At 41.2% G+C, this 26384-nt stretch overlaps 2 protein-coding genes across 2 annotated transcripts; both read left to right on the top strand.

The window, feature by feature from the left end:
- The first annotated feature begins 7 nt into the window (after positions 1-7).
- Positions 8-5215, top strand: LOC140934628 (monocarboxylate transporter 10-like). Its single transcript, XM_073384224.1, has 4 exons — positions 8-291; positions 1522-2102; positions 3224-3593; positions 4938-5215. Exons 1-4 carry the CDS (start codon positions 138-140, stop codon positions 5087-5089), a joined length of 1257 nt encoding a protein of 418 aa, XP_073240325.1. The 5' UTR covers positions 8-137; the 3' UTR covers positions 5090-5215.
- Positions 5216-13852: 8637 nt separating this feature from the next.
- Positions 13853-26239, top strand: LOC140940142 (uncharacterized). Its single transcript, XM_073389079.1, has 10 exons — positions 13853-13872; positions 15354-15505; positions 17279-17498; positions 18333-18674; positions 19694-19813; positions 20942-21228; positions 22027-22278; positions 23863-24352; positions 25056-25196; positions 26172-26239. The coding sequence occupies exons 2-10, from the start codon at positions 15374-15376 to the stop codon at positions 26237-26239; spliced, it is 2052 nt and encodes a 683-aa protein (XP_073245180.1). The 5' UTR covers positions 13853-13872; positions 15354-15373.
- Positions 26240-26384: the final 145 nt, after the last annotated feature.

Below are 26384 nucleotides of genomic sequence, written 5' to 3' on the forward strand. Positions count from 1 at the left end.
ATTGGAGTTTTAGTGACTCGAGCAGTCGTTGATTATTGCTGGAGGGTTGGAAAAGTAACAAAAACGTTGAAGAAGAGATCAAGACGGACTGGCTTGGTTCGTGCATGTCAGTAAGACGTTTACCTTTATAATACCTCATGGCGTCTTCACACATTCAGGATGGGAAATGGTCTTGGCTCGTTTGCTTATCAGCTACAATGTCATGGTTTGCAGCCATGGGGATTGTGTTTAGTTTTGGGATCTTCTTTCCTGTATTCATGGACTATTTTCAGGAATCGAGACAGAAGACAGGTATGAATTTATTGAAACTGACCTTCTGACCCAGGAGATTATGTTACTCCCAGGGACCTCCTTACCCCTCCTCTGGGTGAGAGCGGGGGGAGGGGGGTGTGGGGTGTTAGATTCGCTTTGGTTTAGACTTTTGTTCATGCTTACCGCTTGTGATCAAAATTAAAGAGAAGAGTAAATTTCTTCCATTTATCGATTCCTCCACCCTTAATTCCTAAATCACATGTGCTTAGTGTTCAGAAAAAGTTGTGCATGCAAAATATATGTTGAGTCATGATCATGTGAGCTGGCCCTGGGACATATTATTTTTTTAAATTTCATAGCAGTGTCTAATTAAAAAAATAGGTTACAGGAAACCCTTTATAAAGTTGAAAATAACAGACAGAAATAGGTAAATGATGAGGATTAGAGCCCTATGGTCTAAGTTCTTTTTCTTTTTTGCTCATTTTTTCCAGCTTACTATTGCAATCGAAATTGTGGAGAGAAGAGTAAATATCAGCTTAGATTAGTTTGTTAGAAGCCACAAGAATACAACTTGACAACTAATTATTTAGGTTACGATTCTTCTTGACCCTTCGCATTACATTAAAAAAAAACACTGTAGCCTTTACCAGGCTCTCATATAGTGTACGTATGGACGACGCGAAAAAAACACACAAGCCAAGCGAAATATGACGCGCGCGACCAGGGAAACACGGGAAATGCGGCGGTCCTAAGGAAAAAAATCCCTCCCCAGTCCCCACGCGTTTTTCGCATTACTAGAAAGTTTAAGCAGCGACGTTTTTGAGCGACGCACATCAACCGGAAGTGGACTTTTTGCACACTTGAGCTGTGATTTGGAACAAAGTTTTAGGGCAAGTCGTCTCTATAAGAGTAAAGACACTTAGCCATACAAATTTGGTGGCGTCAAGACATGTTAAAAAAAAGAAAAAAGCTCACTTCCGGTCGACGTACGTCGCTCAAAAACGTTGCTGCTTAAGCTCCCTAATACATCGGGCGAAATCAGATGCTGCCATCGCGCGAGGAATGGCCGAACTCACACAATCTGAGCCTGCTAGCCTGTGTAGCAGGCGCGGGTTGGTTTTTAAAGGGAAGCAAGAAACCCCGCGCGGCTTTTAAGAAAATAACCGGCGCCAGCTACGCAGGCTAGAGCCTGCTCACAGACAAGCATGGAACAGTCTAAGTACACGGTCACTTAAATATCCATTTTGACTGCTTTTTTTTATTTTGTAGCTTGGGTTGGCTCGCTTGCCATTGCCCTGATCTTTTTCTCCGGTCACCTGTCTGGAGCCCTGGTTAAGCGGTTTGGCTGTCGCTTCACCACCCTACTGGGAGGATTTCTCTGTACGTTAAGCCTTGGCCTCTCCTCCCTGGCTCAAAACATCCTGCATTTGTATCTAACCTACAGTATTTTGTTTGGCGTGGGAACTGGCTTTGTGTTTTCCGCGAGCCTCGTTATCATCAGCAAGTACTTCAAAGTGAGGCGGTCCTTGGCACTTGGGATCGTTATGTTGGGGCAAGGCGGAGGAGTCCTTATATGGAGCCCTCTGTTGCAGAAAATGATCGACGAGTTAGGTTGGCGCACCACATACCGAATATTGTGCGGCGTGGTGCCGGTACTGTTTGCTTTTGGATTGACTTACAGTCCTAATATAGAGAGTGAAGACAAAGAGGCAAAGGAAGTGAAAGTCGAGCGGAACGAGAAAGGCTGCTGTCACATTGATGTATCGATGTGGAAAGAACCAAAGTTTTTGGTTATTTGCATATCGGCATCTTTCATTATGTTCGGCCATTACGCACCCCAAATTCATTTGGTAAGTAGCATTTAATGATCAGTTGAGGCGATGAAAGTTGTTGTGCTAATCATGCTGCACTAATTCTCCTGTTGGTTTTTTTAACGGACTGTGTTCTGTCCAGTGCCAGGTGGAAGCTTTTTGGTGTTGAGTATGTTGGGATCACCTAATGACTTATTGCAAAGACCCTGAAAAGAACCCTCGCAGTGAAAACACAACAGTTACTCATTAGAGGGAGTTTCCGCAACTTCGGAAAACATTTCATTATGTGTCTTTTTCCAGGCTGGTGTATATGGTTGTCTAATGTATTTCACATGATTTTTTTGTTATCACGAAGGTTATAAATTTTGGACGCTAAAGTTTTTTTAAATAACAACAAACTGGCGTTTGATCACGTATTCAGAGCTTGTTTACGGCTTAACCTGAGGCTACGTGGTCAAAATTCTTCATTTCTCTGGCATACTGCGTCAAGAAGTTGCCCTTCACAAATTACGTTTGTGGCTAAACGTCCCATTTTGATGTGAAATTACACTGAGATGCAAATTAAAACCGTTCTCACAGAATATTATATGAAAGGGATATCGAGAAAGTGAATACTATGCCTCAACAGTGGCGGATCTAGGGAAGGGACCCGGGGGACCCGCCCGCCCTTTATTGTTAGACCAAACTGAGGCCCGAAGGGCCAAAAAATTTTTGTTTAAGACCGGCCCCCCCCCCCCCCCCCCCCCTTTATCTCAGAGTCTGGATGACCGGGCCCCACCCTTATCTGAATGTCTGGATCCGCCACTGCTCAAGACATGTCTTTGTTTTCTCTCCCTCTTAAGTCCGCACTCTTTCTGACCATGGTCGTTATATAGGGGAAATACTTTGGGCGAATAACAGGGCTATGAGCGTACATTAGAAACATCAGCGAGCACAGAGAGTCAAGCGTGGGAGTGTGGAAGGCCGAGAAAGGGCGGCGGTTCGCCTGATTTTTGCTTTGTTTTTTTTTTTTTTTCTGCGCTCAACCGTCTTTAGGCATTCTTTCAGGAGCCTGGCCCCAGGCTGAATGAAAACTGGTTTTCTCTGGGGCAGCACAAAAGTCGTCAACCCTCTCTGTTGCCCTTTTCTTAAGTCAAATATCCACTGATGCTTTCCTCTAGGTAAGATACTGCGAAGATATTGGTATCACTGCAGATGCAGCTTCTCGGTTGTTCATCTATTATGGCCTGGCGTCCTGCCTCGGAAGAGTAGTATCTGGCCGGCTTTGTGACATCGAAAAGGTGAACAACTTTTATGTGTATCAATTGGCCGAGGTAGTCGTGGGAACTGGGACCTTGGTCATATCCATGGCAACATCATACATGGACATGGTTATTTACATTGTGATCTACGGGTTCTGTGATGGCGCCTTTATAACAGCCCTTAACGTGCTCATCCTTAATTGTGTCAGCCCAGAAAAGACTCCTGCAGCGCTAGGCTGGGAGATGCAGGTGACCTCGTTATTTACGGCCAGCGGACCTCCAGTAGCAGGTATTGCAAGAGGCCATTCCGAGTTGCCCAAAGCCTCAGTTTTAAAGCGAGGCTAAGTATGCAGCTTTTAGTGTGAGAATGAGTTTTTATTCTTATGCAAATAAAACTCATTTTCGCAAGAAAGGTTATGCCCTCGTTTTGAAAATGCGAGTTTTTTGGTACTCTGAAATGGCCCATTGTTTTAGCGAGGACGTTTCTAAACGACGCACATTAACCGGAAGTGGTCGTTTTGCATTACTGGGCAGCAATTTTTCCCACATCTTCTGGCAATTCAGTCTGAGTAAGCGTAAAGACTAGAGAGAATACCTCATTCTCTCTTGGCTAGTAATAGTCACCCGGGGTAAGATCTCCTCTGCCTGGTTGACCTACCGGCACTGGATGCCATATTTTCCACAATGGTTACGCATTCTTGTTCATTCTCTCGACACTTTTGACACTTTGCACTGTCTTCGTCAATCTGTGAAAATATCAGGCAAAAAATATAATACAAGTCAAAGGGAATAAGGTATCAGTCGAGGAGAAAATATCTTTGAACATCGGTGGAAATCGTACCTTCGTGGGATTAGATCTACTTTACTGACTGTCAGACAGAGGCAAGTCATGAATGATTAGAAAGGACGAGATTTCTCTCAATATTTTTACCTTTGCTCCACAACCACACCCAGAGGAAGCTAAGATACTTAGCAGGACACATTTGGTAGCGTCAAAGCATATAAAAAAAAGAAAAAGGCTCACTTCCGGTTGACGTGCGTCGCTCGAAAACGTCGTTGCTTAAGGTCTCAAGTATCTTGAAGTAGCTTGGTAAGCCCCTTGGAAGGGCAAAAGCAGTGCACTCCCCCTCCCCTCCCCCACTGGGTGGCAAAACCCATAGCAGTGTTACCGAGTGAATTGAAGATGGTATTCATTGATTAAAACAATACTTAAACGAAGCGCAATGCAACACGTGCATACGTGAACTCTGAGCTCAGTCAGTCTTACGCAAAGAAACGTCGATATTTATACCCAGAGTCTGCAGCTTGTTATGTCCATTGGCTAAATTTTTGCCGGAAGTTCTATTTACAACCTTCAGGGCTAGCAGGAAGATAAAGTTTCCTGAGCAGCAGTCGTCACGAGAATTCCCCAGTTTGCTGCCTTCTTAACAAGTACAGAAGTTTGGAGCTCAGTTTAACCTGTGACAATTTAAAATCAATTGAAAATTTGCAGTAAAACGTTAAGTTTCGCTTCTTTTCCTTCCTTAAATGACGTCATTAGAATCCAACTTCCAAGTGCGTGGTCAGCACTAACTGGTGATATGTGTGTTAATAAGGAATGCGCTCACTATTACACCTTATCTTTCAATTTCAGGTCTTGTGGCTGACTCTTTGAACTCATACACGCATGCGTTTCAGATGGCTGGTGCTGTGGTGTTTGTGGGCGCATGTATTCCATTTGTATTGCTCTGCATCAAGGATAGAGATCCTAAGAAGAAAGCCGCTGTTCATATCATTGAGCTCTAGAAGGGGAAAGAGAAACGGAGATGTAGCCCGTTTTCATTGTCATTTTGGTATGCAGATAAGGACTGATCAAAAACGAAAAATACTTTTCTCTCTTAGGTGACAAACAGCTAACGAAAGTTACCTATGTAAGGATACAGCAGTCGAGATTTCTTTAATCTCTGATTCTGGGAAGGCCGGGTCTAAAATACAGGTCACCTCATTCCACAGGTCAAGAGTACAGATCACTGCTCCATCGATAAATTACCAAACCGCAAAGATTCCCCTCGATCTAATGGAGCATTTTGTGAAGAGATTAGGGCTAGGAGACGCTTTTAATGCTATTCATTTATTCGTTTCATGGTGACCTGTACTCTGACCTGTGGAAAAGTGACTTGTATTTTAGACCCTCCGCCTGTCTCGGTCAATACTGATTTTGTCTTCATTTTCTTCCTTCATCGGCTGTCTTCTTTTAGAGAGACTATACGACGTTGCTTTCATTCATCAGTCCTTACCTGCATGCAAAGGTGGTAAGGCTTATTACTTCGGTCAATCACAGTACTGTATGAATTCAAAATACTAGTAACCAATCAGGTCGAATAAATGTGTGTAGACGTGGTTAATCGTGGAAAAACGGGTAAGAGCAAGTCGTAGTTGATTTTGGTTTTCTGATTGGTCGAGAATGTAATGCTGATTTATTCAGCCAATCACAGCGAAGCGATGTTAAACAAAGGAATGATTAAATTATTTGGGAAATTAAATGGAAATCTGCTTCCACTCAACTCTTTCTTACCAGGCATTTCTATAATACGTACACCTCTCTAAGACGATCATCTAGAACTGATCCCTGCCTTTCTTTAGTCTTTCTGTTGTTTGACTTTGTATGAGGCGGGCACCTCCTAAAGACGAGCACGTGATGCAGGTCCAAACTTAGTGCTACGACATCTTGTAGAGAGTTGATTGTACAGCTAGATAACCTAATTCCTGTTACCTTAAAGATTTCCAAACCAGTTTTCTGAAACTTCAGGTAATAGTTTTTCTCTGATAAAAAAAGAGCCTGTGTAAATGAAGAAGCTGTGATGAATTCTATTTTGGTGAACTATAATATAGTTTTGAACGAATAGGCGGAATTAACTAGCCTGCGAGCAAGATCTCTGGGGGGCCTGGGAATGAGAAAGATTTTTCGCAGGCTACAATGGGGGTCAAAAGTGTTGGGACCTTTCCAGTGATATTAATAAAACTAGCGACCCCTCCCCTTCCAATCCAAACAAAGTTGATTTTGGAGCAAAATGGGTGTAAATGAGTACTTTTTGGCCACAACATTGCTTATGGGGATGGGGGGTGGGGGGTGGGGGGGACGACTGGATGAACCCAAAGCCGAACAAAAAATTGTCGTTAGGAGAAGAGTCTTATGTAACAATTACTTGGAAAGGCTTTTTGACACAGTTCCAACTTCTTTTGTCCTCCATTGTAGAATTAACACATTGTTTAGAATGGAGATTCGTGATCAAAGTAGTATAATCAGTGTATAATTTGTCTTACGTCTTAGATGAAAATATCTCGGATCATTTCTTAGACTTCTTCTTTGCAAAAATTCATGTAATTACAATTCAAATTTTTATATTTTTTGTGATAAAAGTTTTTAAAGGAAACCAAGGACAAAATACTGCCTAATGTTTCATAATGTTATTTAAATTATTATCAAATTCAGATCCCTAAAATCACATATAAATTTTAGATGTATCAAACAAAAATGTTTTTTTTAAAAAAAACCGTACGATTGCCAAATGCCACATTATGATAAAGTGAGATTATTTAAATAATTAAATTAATTCCAGGAATATATAGAAGCCGGAATTTCAGACTATTGCTTCTAGTTGTTTTTACTCCCTCAGCAGACGTTACTGAGGGAGTAAAAACGACTCAAAGTCATCGTCTGAAATTCAGTCCAGGAATCTAGACATAATTATAGGTACCATGCTAAACAGTTAATAAAGTCTATTTTTAAAAAGCTTCTTTGACGTTTTATTGACGATTCAGTATATTTTTAGAGTACCTTAGAATTAAGGATTTAACCTCAAAATTTTTAGTGCATTGAGCAAGAGCGGCGCAAAGCAAACTTCCCTCCGTTACAGAAACCGCTACGAAATCACTGTTGTTATGTGTGAACAGAAGCCCTAGCCGATATGGTTTTCTTGTCGACGAAAGAGCCATCCAACGTCGTCCTCGGGGTCTTCTCGTTTTTTAATATGGCGGCGGCAGGAGAGAAGATCCTCTCTCCTGCCGCCATATTGGAAAACGAGAAGACACTGGGGACGAGATTGAGAGCTATCTGATATAGAGCGTTTTTACCAGGGCGGATAAAGGTTGGGCGGTGAAACGAGCGCTCCGCTCTTCATTTAATGTGTGATGCGGAGTAGGACTGGCACGAGCGCTCTTTCCGCGCTTCCGGTGCGCTTGAAGGCCGGCGAAATTTCCCTTTTTGCGAACCGGAAATCCTATTTTCTTTCTGTAATTTCAGGCTACAATGTTAAATAGATAAATTCGTTTCATAATATTATCAATAAACAGTTTCATATGTTTGTGTCTGTACGTCTATAAGTTAAACTTGTTGGTCGTATAATGCCAAAATTTGAGTTTAATTTGAAAGTGTTGAATACCTCCTCCTTCCACTAAATATCACCTAATCGTCTTTCGCCGTTTCGTTTGCAAAAGCTTAACACTTCTTAACCTCAATTTTTACATATGTTAAAGGGGGATAAATTTTATATAACATAACAAAAAATTAGATTGATATATATTGATATAGTGGCGTTGTACTTCTTCAAACTTTGCTTCTCGGGTGCAACGCGCTATGGCGATTCGCGCAATGCGTTGCAAATCCGGCAACCTCATGTAAACAAAATTTATTGAGGTTAGTTGTAAGGTTTTTTCTCCGTTTTTCTCTCTAAAACAAAACAATGTAAACAGTAAAAACTGAGGGGAAACTAATTTTAAGTTTCGAAGAAACAGAAAGACGTATGAGATGTTTTTTTTCAAAATTAAAAAGAAGGATGATGGTGATTGAAATTAGCATAATTTCACCTTGCACGAGCTGCACGCATTCAATAAAATACACGTCATCTAGTTATGAAACACGATCTGCTGTCTTTCAGTTTTGCCATGGATGACATGGATGAGATTTTCCTTCGTGTTTAGACAGTACTTAGCTGTTTTTGTTTTGGAATAACATCGACATTGGCGAGTAGCAGAACGAAAATATAATTCAGTAGTAGAGTCATGGAAGTAATAAAAGAAACCCTTTGAAAGAGATGTTTGTCTACTCCAATTCAACTAGCCCTCCCTAAAAAAATAGCAACATTTGCCTCTCGGAGACAGCGTACCAGCAAAAAGGAACGAGGAAGAAGTGCAAGAAAACAAATCAAGCTGCCATAATTCAGCGACAGCGGCAGTGTTTCATGTACAAACCACATCGCAAGCCCTGACCGAAGTCGAAAACAAGCGACATTTCTAAGCAGAGTCCCAGTCCACTGCATCACACCTTTTTGCTCGGACGCGCTCGTTTCACCGCCCTACCTTTATCCGCCCTGGTTTTTACTCACTTGGTCAGCGTCTATGCAAATTTTTTGAAACAAATTAACGAACGTTTTTACATAAGAAAAGAGTTCAACTCCCACAGGATTAGTTTGGGACACCAACATAGCCGCCGTTTCATTGTTTGGGAACACCAATATGGCCGCCGTGACGTCATGTGAAACGCTTATTATAGTGTAGACACAACCTCAGTCCTTGAAGGAAAATTAGAAAAGAAAATTAGCTTGTATTTTGTTCTTGTCGTGTTCATAATCATCTAAGGGTGCGCGCGCCGTGTTAAATCATTTAATTATGACTGGACAATACGCTCGATAAGGCTCGGGATCATCGTTCGACCAAACATGAAGCATGGATATTGCATTAACACCTTTCTGTTCCTTGTTTTCATGCATATCACAGTGAACCAAGCTAAGGCTGAATGTAAGTCTTGCTTTTTCCCTTTTTTTTCCGTTGAGAATCTTTGTATTTGTGAGAATTAGAAAAAAGAAAAGAATGAAACATCAGAGTATGAATGGAAAAGCCAGGGAATGCGAGCGGTACAATCCAAAATTTGATGCATCTGTTTTAGCTAATTTTTTTATCTCAGGCGATTTTTGCTTTTTTGGGGGTATGGTAGTGAGTGCTAATGATGTTGAAACAAGAAAAAAAAATAAAAATAAACTGGAAAAACACACATCTTTAATGAGATAAGCCGATTCTTAATTTAATCCTTTCACAGTTGTAGGCTTAAAAGAAACATTGTTATTCCTCCCTAAAAATCCTGGCATATTTGGAAAGTTAAGCAAGGCCTATGCGCTAGCTATGGTCATATTTCGGGCTTGGACCATGCACTTGTGGTGTACGTTTGTAGTTTTTCTTATATTTCCAGACTGTGGTTATAAACTTGTTCGAGACCTTCCTGACTCAAGCGTAACGTCTTCCAGTGTACACAAATCTTATGAGACTCATCATGGAAAGCTAGACAAGAATCCTGATGGGTGGATACCAGACGGAAGAGATTTACACCCATATCTTCAATTCGACTTGGGAAAGCTTTTTCTTATTTGCGGGTTTGAGGTGAAAGGCTGCGAGCTTAATAATAAAGGGCTTTACGTGACAAGGTACAGAGTGCAGGTATCGCCTGAAATCGACTTCTGGGATTCATGGAATTATGTCAAGGTAAGCTGGCTTAGTATAACTAACGACTTACTGTTCAATCATATTTACTGAACCCCTAGAACAGACTGGCAACACCATTGGATTCAGTGCAGTTTATTTCATTCATGCGGCTGCACATACTAATATTGATTGTTATAACCTAACATACATAAAAATTACCTTTAGCTGGCCCATAGAAACTAAGAACGACACATAAATTGCAAAAATCACGCTTGCCTTGTGGGTGGGTCGACAAAGTAAACTTTAAGCTGCTTGTATAACAAAATATTCTAAACCAGAGCCCATAACCTGACTAAACTGAGATTATACTTGTCTTGTTAACGGAGTAGATGGGAGTTCAGTACTGCCATTGCGGTAACTACACCTTTCCTGGAAGTATGCGGTTGCCATCTTCCAACTTAGGTCGTTCGCTCAATCTAGATTTATATTAATCGAGATTAATATCCACATAAAGTGCTATGGTTAGACGCCCTTCAGAGTTTTTTTGTATGTGTTTTCTTTTTTTGCTTTTTTGGACTTGACCGTTTATATCACAGACGTTTAGTAACTTTTCTACGATTGAGCACGATTAGATAGCTCCCAACATAAATTTACTTCTTTGGGGAGGGGATGGGGCAGATGTGGTGCATTAGTAGGGAGCTAAAGCAAAGAAGACGACGACGGCAGTAAAAACGTCGCTAAAAAAATGAATTTGCGTTCTTTTAAACTTAATCGCGTCTATTTGGACCCGCTCAAAATGTCAAATGCAGGCGACTTTTCCTGGAGTTGAATTCTTAAGGACTTTATCCAGGTTAAAAAAGAGAAAGGAGAATTCGTCGTCGTTTGTCCACGTCCCTCATAAAACGTCAAATTAGGAGGTTTCACGTCGTAGTCGTCGCAGAGCGGATGTCAAAGAAATGTACTAAACAGCGTGATGCACGTGCAGAGCTGATGTTTTAATCATTAAACCTATTGTTTTTTTGAAGTTGCCGTTCAGGTCGTCGTCGTAGTTGCTTAAGTTCCCCTAGTAATAGGCTCTCTTAGGGACGGGGGGGGGGTGTACTTATGTCCCTTGTCTCAATTTCTAAAGTGGTAGACTACGAGTAGTCCCCATTTTTCCTCAGGGATAGAGAGCGAACGAAACGCGAGCGCGCGTGAAAGTCACCCCACGCAAGGAAGGCGAGACGCGGCGGGGAGGGAGTAAAAAGAAGGACTACTCTTACTCTACAAAAGTGGTAGTTTCGCGTATCGAAGAGGAGGCTATATCGCTGTCGATACTGATTTTACTATTGTCGAATTTGTGGTTGACTTCGTCACTGTTTCAGCTCCAACCCATCTTCATGTCAGTTTGTCGCCATTTCATGTCTTATGTCGCTGTTTTAAGGCCATGTCATTTGTCGCAATTTAACCCTAACAGGGCCTCTTGAAAGGGCAATCGCCTTCTACCCCAATAGGCCGGGTTCGAATCCCGGAAGTGGAGACAAACATGGGAACATGCTCTTACTTGACATCGTTGTTGCAAGGACTTGCCTCCTTCCCTCTCATTCTTAAAATAATATTAATAATTCTCATTTCTGCTTGATACGTTTTGTCAACAGCCAGAATTCTACGGAAGTACATCATTTGATGATAAAGCCTACAGCGTGGCTAAAGAAAGAAAAGTTGGTAGATATGTGAGAATTTTTCCTGTGGCTTATGAAACTCCTTCTCTTGTTAGATTCAAGGGCTGCTTGAAAGCCGAAGTCTATGGAATTCCTTACCTTCGTAAGTGACTTTAGCTACTTTTTGATGACGGCGGTTCGTTCAGTGCATGGGTTTCTTGTCAACTTGTGTTGACACAAAAGAGCATTTGTTTCAGTTTTCAAATCAATTTTAGACTCACACACTTTTGCTAAAGTCCACTTTGTGTTCCGTAATCAAAGAACCACCGAAGTCAAATTTATTTGACTTATCTCTTGTTTTTCCTGACCGTTTTCCGCCACCATTTTTTTCCTTAGTTTTTTTAGTTTGTCTTTCGGTTTTTGAAAAGGCTGTTCTCAATTCACCTGCTGAGGACGCTTAGCGCCCGCGCCTGAAAACGAAAAGAATGCTCGGTTACCTAGACCTTAAAAATGAACTGAAGTTGGCGGAAAAGTTTGAATCAACGAAGCGTTGTCCAGGCTTTTCAGCAAGAGGCACATTTAGAAAAACGGCCAGGAAAGACAAAGGACTACGTCAACGTAAGTGACACGACTTTCTCTGGGATAGATTTAATGTTTATTTAGTGGAAACCCATTTTAACTGCAGCTACTGTAGCTCATAGTTTCAGAGCAAGGCTTTCATTTAAAACTAACTAGGCCTGTTTTAAAAATACCGGCTTGAATCTAATACGATAGACCATCACACAAACATTAATTTGACAGATAGCACTAGCTTTAAAGTTGGAATATTAGACAGCTGGAGTTAGCTTTAGTCCTCCAAGTAGCCCATCTTTGTGTTGTCACGCAACGCTCATCCTCAGTAAAGAGCGTTGCGTGACCACAGAAAGAACGGCTGTGTAGTAGACTAGAGTTAGTTGTACTCCAGAGAAACCAACTCACTCAATCAAAAATGAAGCAAACACTACTTATTTTCCTGCGGACAAGTCTATAACAGCATGGACAGTTCAAGGGGTGGTCCCTTTCTCTGTGAAATTTTGCATCACTTTTAAAGAATTTCTCAGTAAATGTAACACTGGCAAGTGTCCCAATGCCCTATCCCCCCACCCCCTTCTGAAATTTCTGAGTATACCGCTTAGCAGTACACATACAGGCTAATGTGTCCTCTGACAAACAACACAGTACATCTTTGAAGAGCAGTGTGGCCTGGAAGAAAGGGTCTGAGTAACTTGCGTAGCTAGCGGAATTGTTTTTGTGCATGTGAGTTTTTGCAGCGCTGGCTAGGGTGTGAGAGTCTTTTGATTCCTGAAGGTAACCCAGTGCTCAAAACCATGGAGAACTCGAAACCGCCAGTGCTGACCAGTACCTAGTTCCTATTATTTTAGTTTCTTCACAATGTGTGGTTCCAGAAAATATCCATACCCCCACCACGGAAGACACTTTGATTTGCACCCCCCCACCCCCCAGGATTTTCCGTTCCAGGGGGTCTTTGATGACCCCCCCTCCCCCCAGGAATTTCCAGAATTTTAAAATGGGGACTTCGCTTACCACACTTTAGAAATTCAAAGTAGTTTGGGCACTTAAAAACAAAGAAAGTTAATACTAACTCAGTTATGAAAATACGGAAGAATTTTATTACAACAGTGCAGCGTAAACGTTTGTTAAGTTTATTATTCAGCCAAACTTTTAGCTTTTTCGCCATCACGTTTGCAAATTATGTCTGTGTTGTTTTTTTGTAAGCTTATAAATTAAGCTTAAACATTTGGTTTGCAAAGTTTAAACGTCGATTGTTCTACGTTTTTGTGTTTACTGCGACACGAACGTTATGAAGAAAATGTAAGTTTCACCCGCTTAAACAACTTTGCAAACGGTAGCAAGAAAAACCCAGAAACTTACAAGGTTCCTGTCTGGCTGTTTTTATTTCTACAGATTTTGTCAGTTTCTTCGGGTTGACTATTATTTAAGGGCCGAAAACTTCACCCACACGTACATGCCAATGCGCTAGATTTCGTGAACGTCGTCACGATTGCAGAATTTACTAGCCAGGTAGCCGGGCCTTGTGAAGGTCGAGCAAGAAATGGGAACGAAAGTATTCTCGTCTCATCGCATTTTTCATGAGTTTCCACGCACAGTAAACGCTGATAAAACATGAAACCTATCAAAAATGTGTGTCATGCATGTCAAGGAAGCGAAAAGGGATACTCAGTGAACAGAAGTGAAAGCACTTTAATGTCGGTCGGACGAAGACGAGACGAAGAGAAGACTCCAGTTATGTCCGCCATTTTCAATCGTTTTCGACTTCGTTCCAAAGACACATCGTTCTTCTGGAGATTGTAGCGCTAGCGAACTCAAAGAAAAACAGAAACATTAAAGCTAATGATGTTAACCTCATGTCAATGGCCAGGAGTACCGACTTTTTTTTCAAAACAACGTACGTAGGTATGTTTTTGTGCTTGAGATCGATCGTACGTTGCTTTCAATGTTTTGTACATGGTCTGTCACCCCTTGGAAAATAGTTTCCCATGAACCCCCCATACCCCTCGGAAATTACTGCCTTTGAACCCCCCCTCCCCCTCGGAATTTCCAATGGTCTTCCGTGGGGGGGGTATGGATATTTTCTGGAACCACACAATGAAAGACAGGGAACTTAATGTGTTCTGGTAAAAATATGTAGTGAGACAAACTGCAGGGTGCTTACCACTTACATGGAAAATCTGGATAATTTCGGTTGAAAAATCAAAATTAATGGTTTTTGTCATTCAATTTCAATGGGAAGCAAGTCAGTAAATAGGGGTTGTGATTGGAGTCAATGCAAAGCAATGCTGATTTGGATAATATGATTTTGATGTAGTGGGTTTTTTCCCCACCACATCAGATTTTATACACTCAAACTCCTCTTTACCGACACCTCATAATTAGATACAGTTTTCTTTGTTCCTTCCTGAAGAACAATCCCTCACATTTCCTCTAAGTTTAACCTGCTTTAAACAGACACCTCCTTGATACAGATACTTTTTATGGCCCCCTCATTGTCCATATTAACAGAGTTCGACTGTCGTCTTTTCTTTATTTGCAAGTCTTCCACCCAGGTAGTCTATGTATATAGTAAGCACCCATTGTCTCAGTTTCAAATTTCTGTAGCACTGTGCCATGCAATCCGCCCTCTTGATCTAATTAAAGTAGAAAATTCCATGTCACCCTCCCCTGTCCCTAACATTTTATGACACACCCTCCTCTGAGCTTTGTGTGGCTCTCCGAGACATGTAACATGTATTAAGCATGTTATAACTGGTCCTGAGGGACACAGCTCAAATTTGATTTGTTTCTTGAGGGACACTATTTTAAACGGAGGCAGGGTGGCTGTTAGCGGTTAGAGCGCTGGACTTGTAATCCAGAAGCCTGAATTCAAGTCCCACCCTGACCATTTTGTTCTTCATAGTCCCGAGTTCAAATCCTCAGCCATGCTTGTAAATAGGCAACTGGTTCGTCTCCTACCAGCTGGGATTCTTAAACATGTTGAATTCTATATGAATTATTGTTTCATTGTCCATGTAAAGCCCCATAGGGGGAGCGGATAGTTAATTATTTAATATTATAAATAGCGCACAAAGAAAAACTTCTATGAGTGCAATTTTATGAAAGTATATTTCAGCGATCCCATGACATTTGCAAGTACTATTACACGGTTACCCTCTGATGTCATAGATTTTTCAATGTTTGCTGCTCAGAGGTTTTTGCAACCTCATTCCCAGGCTCTTTCAGACCCAACATGGGAGGAAAAGGAGAGAGAGCCTGGGAATGAGGTTGGGATCTTGAGCCAGAAACAGCCCTTGGTTTTTATATTTCCCTCGTTCTTTGGCAGCTCTCACTCTATGAATTTTGATAAATTTTGCGACGCAGCTCCTTTAACTTTTCCACAGGTGAGAAGGGGGAAGCGTTTATGTTATCAAACCCAAGGACTATGGTTTATGAAAAGGTGAAGGTAGAGAAAGTCAAGAATGTTCAAGTCACCATAAGCAGCAAACTTCATGGTGTCAAGGAATTAAGTATAGGGGAAACTGAGTTCACAAAGGTAAGCTCATACATGTACATTAAACACATTTTGGAGCTATTAGAGTTGTTTTCTTATGACCTTGAAAAATGGTTTTGGTAAGTGTTCAATATTTGTTTTATCAGCCAATGGTTGAAAAGATCCAAACGTAGCAACTTTTTTTTCCTGCCAAAGAATTCCCTGATGTGGAGAAGGGATTGTTTCGATTGGCCAATCATGTTGCAGTATGACATCAAAGCAAAGTATTGGTTGATGTTTAGAGAGTTCTTGGGCATGAAGTTTTTTCACCCGGGCATTCGTTTAACCAACCAAAAGACATGCACGTTTGTATCCATTTGATAAACTGATCAAATTGCTCTATTTCTGTTCATTTGTTGTGTCTGTTTTGTTCGCGCGTTTTCATTTCAAGGTCATACAAAAATTGTTCTATCTTCTGGTGTTACTGTTACTGTGTTTGGGGGGAGGGGCAAGGCTCACAAGGGAAACCATATGGTTGGAATTGTGGGGTTAAAAAAAGTTGTTTTTCCATCTTCTACCAAATTACATTCCCCTTCCTCATGGGAAATTTGTTACTTATCTTGAGATATGGGCACAGTCCTCAGCCATACCACTGTGTTTGTCCCTTACAGATAGTAGTAAAATCTTGCTCTGTTCATTTAAAATGGATCAGCACCTACTCGAGGCTTGGTATGACAAAATACAGTAATTTGTCTGAAAATACTCCCCAAGCCTCCACCCCACTGGATTGGAAAAGGTCCATTGCTCCTCAGGCATAATTAATGAAGCCTGTTCACAGACCATTTACATTAATACTCTGTTTATAGATAGTTGAGCGCACGTATGGACATAAAACTGCGGGGTAGTTAATTTCAAATTGTCAAAACAAAAAAATGAAAAATGTCTGTGGACAAGCTTAATTAAGGAGATGGCATACAGTTGGCGGTAAGCCTGTGACCCCGCCCACAGAAAGGAGGCAAGGAGGGAATCACTTTGCCTAGTCCCTAAGGCTCATTATTCCGTGCGGCCAAAGCGTTTCGGGTTATATGGTCCAAGCAACTTGGATACGTCATTGAAGTGAATTGACCGAGAGGGACTGGGAAAACGCTGTACTGGGACTAGGCAAGGAATCGCTATCTTAAGGTTTTTTGGACCACGGAGTCATAGCGAAAAGAAAAAGGAAAAATGTAAGCTACATTTTGTTTTCTTATACAGTGTAGTGATACACTATTGCCCATGCTGTGGAGGTTGTGCTTTAAATTTATTCAATTAAATGGTTTAAATATCATCTTTCCGTTAGTCTTTGGTTGTTATGATATAAAATGATATTGAGCCATTGAAAAATAAATTTAAAGCACGGATAGATCTAAACCACAACCGACACTGTTGCTATAGTCTGCCAATAGGGAATTTAAGCAAGAGAACTTTCTTTAAGGCTATCAGACTACTTTCTGTTTCTTTTCCTGAACTTTGATATGGTCTTTTAGAATTCAAGTTCAGAAAAATTTGCTAAAATTTGACTAATTGAAAAGATGGAATTTGAGCATAAAGTTTAAACTAGCGCAAATTCACTTTCCAAGCGGCGTTTTCGTAGCTGTCGCTGTCGCCGTTGCCGTCGCCGTCGCCGTCGCCGTCGCCGTCGCCGTCGCCGTCGTTGTTGCTTAAGCTCCTACTAACAGCCGCGTCTCGCGGCGCGAAGGGACATTTCTCCGGCCGAACTCCGCAGTCGCAAGTTAGTACTTCTAGTATTAAAGAGGTACTAGGTTTACATTTTCTAATTTCTATCTTTAATTTCAGTTTATTCCGGCTCACACCCCGCTGCAAACAGAGGTCCGAGTCGATTCCTGTGTTCTGGCACCTTATCGACCGGGCTGCTTCATATCGGCGCGCGTGGAAAAAGTACTTCCATACACTGACGAATATCTTATCAAGGAGTTAATGAAAGCGGATGATATCCGCGCAAATCCAAGAAAAGTCAAAAGAGATCAGTTGCAAGTTGTCTTTAGCGCATGGTGTAGTAAGTAGACACTAAAATTAAGTTAGCGTCCTCTCGCGAGACGCGAATCGCGTTGCACGCTACGCGATTCCTGTAGTGCGCTACGCGATTGTCATAGCGCGATATGGCCTGAAAACTGTAAGTATCAGGGCCAAAACTCTTGAGCGATTTCAAGAATCAATGGTAAAGCTTTACCGTGACTAACACGGGGACAATGATTCTCGCGCTACGCGATTCTCGTAGCGCGTGACGAGAATCACTTAGCACGGGACGCGATTCTCGTCGCGCAGAAAACGAGACGCGACTGGTAACTTACTTTTGGGCGGTAAGTATGACGCTTAAAAGCGGGAAATTCTTTGCTCTCGGTCAGGACGAACGGACCGCTCTGCGCATAGTCCATATGTCCTGACCTTAAGCCAAATATTTTCCCGTCTCGCCCTTTCACTTATATCAATAAGTACTTATTACTTCATTCGGCAAGTTTTGAAGTGTTTTCCAAACTATTAAAAATGTTATAGACACAGACACTATGCTTTTTGTCGGTTTTCTTGAACAAAGGCACTAAAGCGAAAGCCTGGGACCAGGCTTCGCAGCGAGGAAAAAAGGCAAAAAACGGAGTCAAATAGGAAAAATAGCGGTGGCCTGGGTAGGAGGAAAGGGTAGCGGATCTCTCGCATCGCTTCGCTCGCCCATGTGTTTTTCGCCGCGCCGATTTTTTTCTCCTCCCCCTCCTTCCCCCACTCCCAATGCGGAAACTGGTCCTAGGCTGCCAAAACGAGCGCTGCTTAATGTAAAATATCACAGGTTTGAGAGTGCGAATGTTAAATCTGAGTTTCGTTTGTTTCTGTCTTGCAGAAATAATCGACCATGTTGGTAGAGTTTCAAATCATTTGTGTCCAGGGAAGATTGTACAGGTGAACTCAAAGCTGGTTTTTAAATCCCCCAGCCAACTCGGGCTGTCTGAACTGTCCTATCAAAATATAAGTGATAAAGATGTTTTTAGCAACACGAGACTCGATCGACTGGGCCGTGCCAAAGACAATAAACAGATAAAGGTTGTGTATTTCAGAAAGGGTGGTTACAACAAAGCGGAGTGCGGAATAATGACGGCGACAATTCACTATAAGTTTAAACAGCGAGCTTATGTCATCAACGGGAAACGTTACACGAATGACGAACTTTGGACCGAAGAAAAAGGTAAGTAATAAAATGATAATTGTTTGCAGTACAATTAATAGCAATAACAATTTATCTCTTGCTTGACATATTTTAGTACACAGGAGCGAAACGGGGGAGAGGAGCTTTCCTACAGAAGGAACAGAGCGTGTATTTTTTTTTTTCAAAACTTAAACAGAACCAGGAAGTGAATCTCTCAGCGGCACTTTTATGCCCCAAACGTGGCTACTTCCATGTAGAAGTGATGTGGATGTTTGTCATAATGTGCTGGTCTCTTATTACTCGGCACGCACCTTAAATTGTGAGTGATAGCCCTTGCGCTACGTTCACGCCGTTGATTTTCGACCGCTTGAAAATTCGTGCGTTTATGCGTTCCGTTCATACGGAACCACCTTAACTAGACGTCCAGCCTTTCAAAGTTCCGTGTGAACAGAGCGAAAATCATTGAACGGCGTAGCGTGAGAAAACAGCCGACATTTCACGACGTCACCTTTGGTTTCCCCGCAAAATGACGTCTGAGAAATGAGCGCAGAAATTCCATACTGATGACGGGTCACTACCCAGAACTGGGTAGTGCTTTTGATTGGTCGTGCCGCGTGGGAAATTTGCTTGACGAGGTGTTGACGAGGTGTCTGAACAAACTTTCAGCCTGTCTAAAATTCCTTAGGCGTCGTGTCAACTTAACCTTGATCTAAATCATCCTGATTTACTATGAATTAGTTTTGCTTGTGCACCTTTTCACGGTTTTGAAACTAGCTATCTCCTTCTTTTCATTAAATGAAAGAGCAGGTCACTACAAGTGGAACTGGAGTTCATCATAAAAGATAAAGTCCTCCTTTCGTTTTCGTGAACACAAAAATGACCTGTCGGATTTAAACACATAAACGATGCATTAAATCACTCTTCGGCCATCTTAAAAATACCAACTACCTCGGGCTACGCGCTCAGTCATCATTTTAAAAAGGCCTCGAAGCTCAGACTAATCCTATGTTGATCAGCGGATTATCATCACAGTTAATCCTCTTAATGTCATTTTACAGCGGAACCAGATCGTTGCAAGGAGAATGAGAAGTACAAGTGTTTTAACAGCAGAATTCCTTTCATTGTGAATCGACTAAACTGCTCATCTACACAAGTATGGAATGGATATAAATGCACAGGTAAATACAATCATTTAACTGATTTTTTTGTTGAAAACATAAACTTTCAAAATGTTTAATAAAGTAACAGGGTATCGGCAAAACCTAACTTCTGCGGACAGTTTAACAACAGTATTGAAGTTTTCTTGAACAAAAAAATGCAGTCCAACCTCCATGTGCGACTACCTCTCGTAAGCGACCACCTCCCATAAGCGACCACCTATCGAAAACACCAAATTGTTCAAATCGAAGTAGCCCGCTTAAGGCGTTCAGATAGTAGAGTGCGGCGCTTTCACCCCCTACCCCAACCCCTCGCTTTTTTTTCTGCATACATCTTTTTGCGCCTTCCTCTGGGAACAGGCTGCAGTCGAAGCCTTACAGTTGGAAGTTCTCCTAAACGATCACCTCCTGTAAGCTTTTCTGTACTGACGGTTTAATAATTTTCCATTGTTTTTAACCCCTTGCAAGGGACCACTCCACGCATGTTCTGATCTCTATGCTTGCTCCATATACTGTGTTTCTTAGAGTATATAGAGAATTTTTAACGACAACATGGTGATACAAATATCGTAACCTAGAAATTGCATGCAATAAATTAACTACCATGAAGTAGATGTGCCGGGACTTTTTCTCGGAAGAGCTAGACCCCTGTGTGGTTTGATTCTTGTAAACGACCATCTCTCGTAAGCGACTTATAAGTCTTCAGAATTTGGGTGGTCGCTTATATGCTACTGGAAGTTTTTTTTATTTATTTATTTCAATATTTATCCAGGGGCATCCAATTTAGCAGAGCCAGTTTAAATGGAGCCCTGACAAAACACAACAACAAAGACACTAAAACATTAAAATTAGACAATTAATTAAGTTAAGACAACATGTAACGCACGTGTTACTGTTTAAAGTGGCGCTTTAGCTTGATTTTGAATTCACTGAGGGTCTCTACTTGTCTAATGATTCTCGGTAGGGCGTTGTAGGTCCGAGCACCGTTTATTCTGAAGCTACCTTGGTATTTGGTAGTTTTTGCGAAGGGAGGGCGCAGCAAATCACGACTTCTGGTGTTATAGACATGGAAAAGGTGCGCGTGTCTAAACGCTGAAAGTAAGTACGAAGGCGCTATTCCGTTTGACTATAATTTTAATTTTTTTGTAGATGAGGATGAATGCTCCACTGGTATGGCAGCTTGTGGCTTGTACGCGTCTTGTAAAGACACCTCAAACTACTACAACTGCTACTGTCCCCAGGGATTTTTGATGGGAGAAGCCCGCAAAGAGGACTGTCAAGATATTGACGAATGCAAGGGAAATAAAAACAAATGTCATGAAGACGCGGTCTGTAAAAATACCATTGGAAGCTACACTTGTCAGTGCAAAAATGGATTTAAAGGCAATGGCCGTTTCTGCAGCGATATCAATGAATGCGAAAACTCCGCTAACCGGGTATTAGATTATGATAAAAGATAAATAATTATCCTTATTTTGATAAATTTTTCCATTTCTTCTTAACATCCACCGATTTCCCTGCCCTGTTACTTCACCTTCTTCACAAAACAGTGTGATTTGTCTACCGCGCCCCGGTACCTCCCATATGAAACATAGAGGGGTGCTCGTTGTCTCGCTTAGAAGTGTAAATTGAAGACTTTTTCTCACTCACGGTTTTCAGGACCGAGAGCTAATATTTTGACCTATGCAGATATCGCGTAGGTTGTTCGTAACGGAATATACACTAGAAACGTTTGCCAACAGTTAAGAGGAGAATTATTGTGTGACAAAGTCAAAGGAACGTTGCGTGTCAGAAAGTGGTTTACTCTGCTTAGCGGCAAAACTGATGAATGGTCCTCGTTAATTTTTACTTCCTGGCCAAACAGCATCTGTGGCCTTTCTCCAAATTTTAGGCTAAAGAGGTTCTTATATAGAGGGGGTCTAAATTGCAAATTTTAGGCTAACAGGTTCTTAATCTTAGGTTCTTACTCGTGGGTTTTTGCTGTATTTCCTCTTGCCTATTGTCATTATGCCAAATAACTGGCTCCCTGCAATAGCACATGGTATTTCTCACACTTAATTGTTTGTGCTCTCATATGCCTATCAAGATTTTCAGAAGACTGCAGTCTTTCATAAGTGCGTGGTATAATGTTGTAGGCAAGAAATCTACTTCCAAAGAACACTTGGAGTTATTTATAATAAACAACAGTGTTTTTACTGGTGTAATTTCTCCAACTTCTGTTCTGATTTTTATAGAAACATTGCGAACGACATAAAAACGCTTTTTGCAAGAATTTTCCTGGGGGCTATCAATGTGAATGCGTGCCTGGTTACCATGGAGACGTTGCTCACTGCAAAGATTTAGATGAATGCACTTCAAAAAAGCACCAATGCAGTCCTCATGCACATTGCACTAATACAATTGGATCTTATCAGTGTAAATGCAAGAAAGGTTTCCATGGCGATGGTCGAAGTTGTGAGGACATCAAGGAGTGCAAAGAACCATCGGTAAGATATTAAAATATTCCGCTTGGGATACGAGCATTGTGATGTCATGGGCACACCTTTGAGTAGACAGACCGAAGTCTTTGAATAAAAATTTTATATTAATTATAATTCCGCGACAAGAAGACGGAGTAGTGGGGCAAGTGAGGATCATTATCCAGGGCGTGGTGCGATTCTTAAACACCGCTTTTTTTCTGTATGATATCAGCAAACTTGCAGGTATTGCAAAACATTGAAATTTTTTCGATTCTTGTTATTTTAACAGCTGTGCAGTTCGAACTTGTTTCGAAATTATTCTAGCAAAAAATACAGCAACAACAAGGCAACAAAAGAACTAGTATTGGGACTGAGTGTAGAAGGGAAGAAAAATGATAGAAAGAAATATATGAAGCGGCGGTATGGATCACTCTCACTACACCCTGCGCTAAAGCATAGACTCCCTTTGTCCTCCTCTCGAGTGAGGAGGAGAAAAGGAGGATTTGGCTGAATGGCGTAAAGACTTTGACGTCGCCTCAGCCAAAACTTCTGAACTAGTCAATCCTGTTTTCTCTCGTCAAACTGGTTTTTTCGAGTGCGAGCATCCGTTTGTCGATAAACCGATGGTCATTTACCTAGCCCTATGTAGCAAGCACACTTTTTTTAAGGCCTGGGTTCCAAACTATATCTTAGCAGCAAAGATCTTACGTGCTTCATGCAGAGTCTTTCTCGAGTACGCCAAAATCGGGCAAGCGAAAGAAAAGTTCTGCTAGCGGGGTGCTCTCACTGATGAGAAAATGGCAAAGACAGGGGATCAAAAATGACAAACAAAGCAAAAACACCACGAAGTAGTTTTCTAACATTTGAACGGGAAGACTATAATTAAATTTAACAGTTAATGAATGAGGCTGAGTATCTTATGAAGAATTGTGGAGATCGAGGAGGGTGTTAACGGCCTCGACAGATAACACCTTCCGAGATTTCCATAATTCTTCATACGATACGAAAGCCAAATTCAATAGTTGGTTTATTATTCATTTAAAATAATTCATAGTTTAAAAACAAAGCTAAAACATGTTTACCTCCATCGATGTTAAGTTCACCTTCGATAGTGCACGTTTAGGGTTGTTCAGCTCCGCAAATATTCTCCAAATAGAAGATGTCGCCCTTCGAGTTGTGTTCTTGCTGTTCTTGCCATGTTTTTAGGTATAATTTCGCCTAGTTCTTACTCTTGAAACGAGTGAAATGTCCGCCATTTTTTGTTTCCACAACCAAAACGACTCAACCGCACCCCAGGTCTTCTCGGTTAGCGGTGCATTAACCTGCAAGAACGCTGCATTTTTGACGTCTTTTCCTCGTTAAACGCAAAATTCTTACAAATTTGGTCATCCGTAACTGGTTATGGTGAATTATGCGTGAGCTTTCAATCAGAATCGGGGAAATATTTGGAATGAATAATGAGAGCCACTAATATTCATTAACGTCTTTGTTTGTGAGGTTTCTGTACTTTAGTAAAAACTCGTTTTGCGTTTTTCATTGAAAACGATAAATAACAAGAAAACAAGTAAACCGGTTAACGAACCGTTCTTTATGGGTTTTGCTGTCTTACAGAAAAGCCGTTCATGTCATGCACTTGGCCAGTGTGTGGATACTCTTGGTGGATACAAGTGCGAGTGCAAGGAGGGTTACTATGGTGATGGGGTTAAAAGCTGTGTACTTGCCAACGAATGTGAACTTGGAATCCATAAGTGCCACAAAACCTGGGCTACCTGTGTCAACACTCGCCAAAGCTATGAATGTCACTGTAAAAAAGGCTTTGAAGGAGACGGACGAACTTGCAAGGACATTGACGAGTGTGCAAAGAAACAACATAAATGTAATCTGAAAATAAAAGGTGTTGAGTGCCGTAACACAGATGGATCGTACAAGTGTGTTTGTGGTAAAGGTTTCTCTGGAGACGGGAAACAGTGTGTGGATATTGACGAGTGCAAGCTTGGCTCTCACAACTGCGTTAAGGATGCGATCTGTGTAAACTTAGATGGAAGATTTTCTTGCAAATGCAGAGAAGGTTTCTGGGGAGATGGAACGAAAAAATGTGAACGTAAGCATTGTAGAATATGCTATTGACACAAAATTACTCTTACGTACACTTGTACAGTCCTAATCGATAAGTCATTTCTTGTGGCAAAGCATTGGAAGGTCATTTATCCGTTTAATATGTTATTATCCACTCCCCTTGGGGCTTTTCTAGGATAATTTACAATACTGGTTGAGGAACATTTGCCAGACTGCTCTTGGTGCATATTAGAAGTAACAAAGTAAAGGAAATGATAATCCCAAATATGATAGTGCAAAAAAGAGGAGGGGAGGGGTAGAAAAGCCCGAACACTAAAGGGAAACGCCCTTCTCCCTGCTTTCCCCTCCTCTTTGGACGCCTGCCACGCGCTGCAGGCTACAAGTTTGAGAGAGTGTGGGTTCTTTAACGACTCACAGAATGTTTGCATGCAAGGGGTGTGCCGAAACGGGATCTACGGTTTTATCGTCTTTATCCCAGAAGAATAAAAAGTCTACTCGTTTGTAGTTGCCAGTTTCTAGCACTTTTGGCACTTTTGCCTCAGTTGTTTGAAGACCCTTGAAGTATGTCCGGGGTGGTTTCAACCAGCGGTCTCCCGCTCAGCGGACTGGTCCTCATCTCCAATTGAGCCAACTGAGATGCAGTCGTTCGAATAAGTAGTTAAAAGTGAAAATTAGATACTGGAGTGACTAACCTTACTACAGCGTGTATTATCCCCGTTATCTTGCAGCGTTAACTGAGTGCATGAGGAGATTGCCTTATTGTGATGTACCCAGAGCGGTTTGTAGCAACAAGACAAATGCATCTGGGAAAAGAACATATGAGTGTTTTTGCAAATCAGGTTTTACTGGTGATAACAGCAACTGTACCGGTAAATACCAGTCATTGTCATGTTTATTAACTAAATGTTTATAGAAAATTTAAGTCAGAAAGATACCGTAAAATTCCGAAAATAAGCCTTTTCGTATACATCAGCGCCCCCCCCCCCCCTACCCCTCCACCCTCCATCTCTCCGAAAAAATAAAACGGAAACACAAGAATTCTTCCTATGAGTAAAGGTCCTCCCATGATATTAGGGAGACTAAGCAATAACGACGGCGACAGCAACGGCAACGAGAACCGCAAAAAAGCAACGGGTTTATATTAGTAAAACAACAACTTTGCACGTGCTTCGCGCTTTATTGTACATTTCTTTGCCGTTGTTGCACGACTACAACGTGAAAATGCCTAATTTCACGTTTTGTCGAGGACAAAAATTCAAGACAACAACTTTCTTTTTCTTTTCCTGAACTTTGATACAGTCCTTTAGAACTCAAACCCAAAACAATTTGCCGACAATTGACGAATTAACGGGATGGAATAAGCGTGATAAAGTCTTAGGCAGCGCGAATTCACTTTTTAAGTGACGATTTCGTAGCCGTCGCCGTCCTTCTTTCTTGAGCTCTCTATCAATCCCCTCACTTACGAACTTACCTAGACCATACCATATCGGAATGACAAGTCCAGATGTGGTGCTGCACAGGTTGGGTTTATTTTTATTTATTTATTTTTATTTTTTTCGCTAACTTATTATGATATTAGTAAAAAATTACAGAAATCCGTTAGAATAAGGCAAGAAAGCCCAAAGAAACCATGAGGCTTATACAACAAAAGATAAACTTCATAATAATTTAACTGATCAGCGAAGGCAGATTAACAATAATACGAAGGAATAAGGTATCAAAAAAAAAAAAAGGAAGAAAAAGATAAAGAAAAAAAATTAAGACAAAACACAAAGCTGACAAAGGGGGGTGGAGGGAAAGGAGCAAGTTAGGTAAGAAGGTGTTTCTTCTGTTTTTTTTTTAAGTTGATACACTAACTGAGCTTATAATGTCTGGACTAAGTGAAAAACGTCGTATGTTAGTTTTGAACTGAGTGTTTCTCTAAGAAACACAATATAAATGGAAAGTACAGTACCTTGGAATTTTCTTCATTGTTGGTTTAGCTTTCTGCTTCTAATTGAAGTCAATGCCCTAATTTATTGTTATTAACACATTTTTTAGTTGAAATATTTGTAACC

The sequence above is a fragment of the Porites lutea genome, chromosome 1 (assembly GCF_958299795.1).
Source record: "Porites lutea chromosome 1, jaPorLute2.1, whole genome shotgun sequence".
NCBI lineage: Eukaryota > Metazoa > Cnidaria > Anthozoa > Scleractinia > Poritidae > Porites > Porites lutea.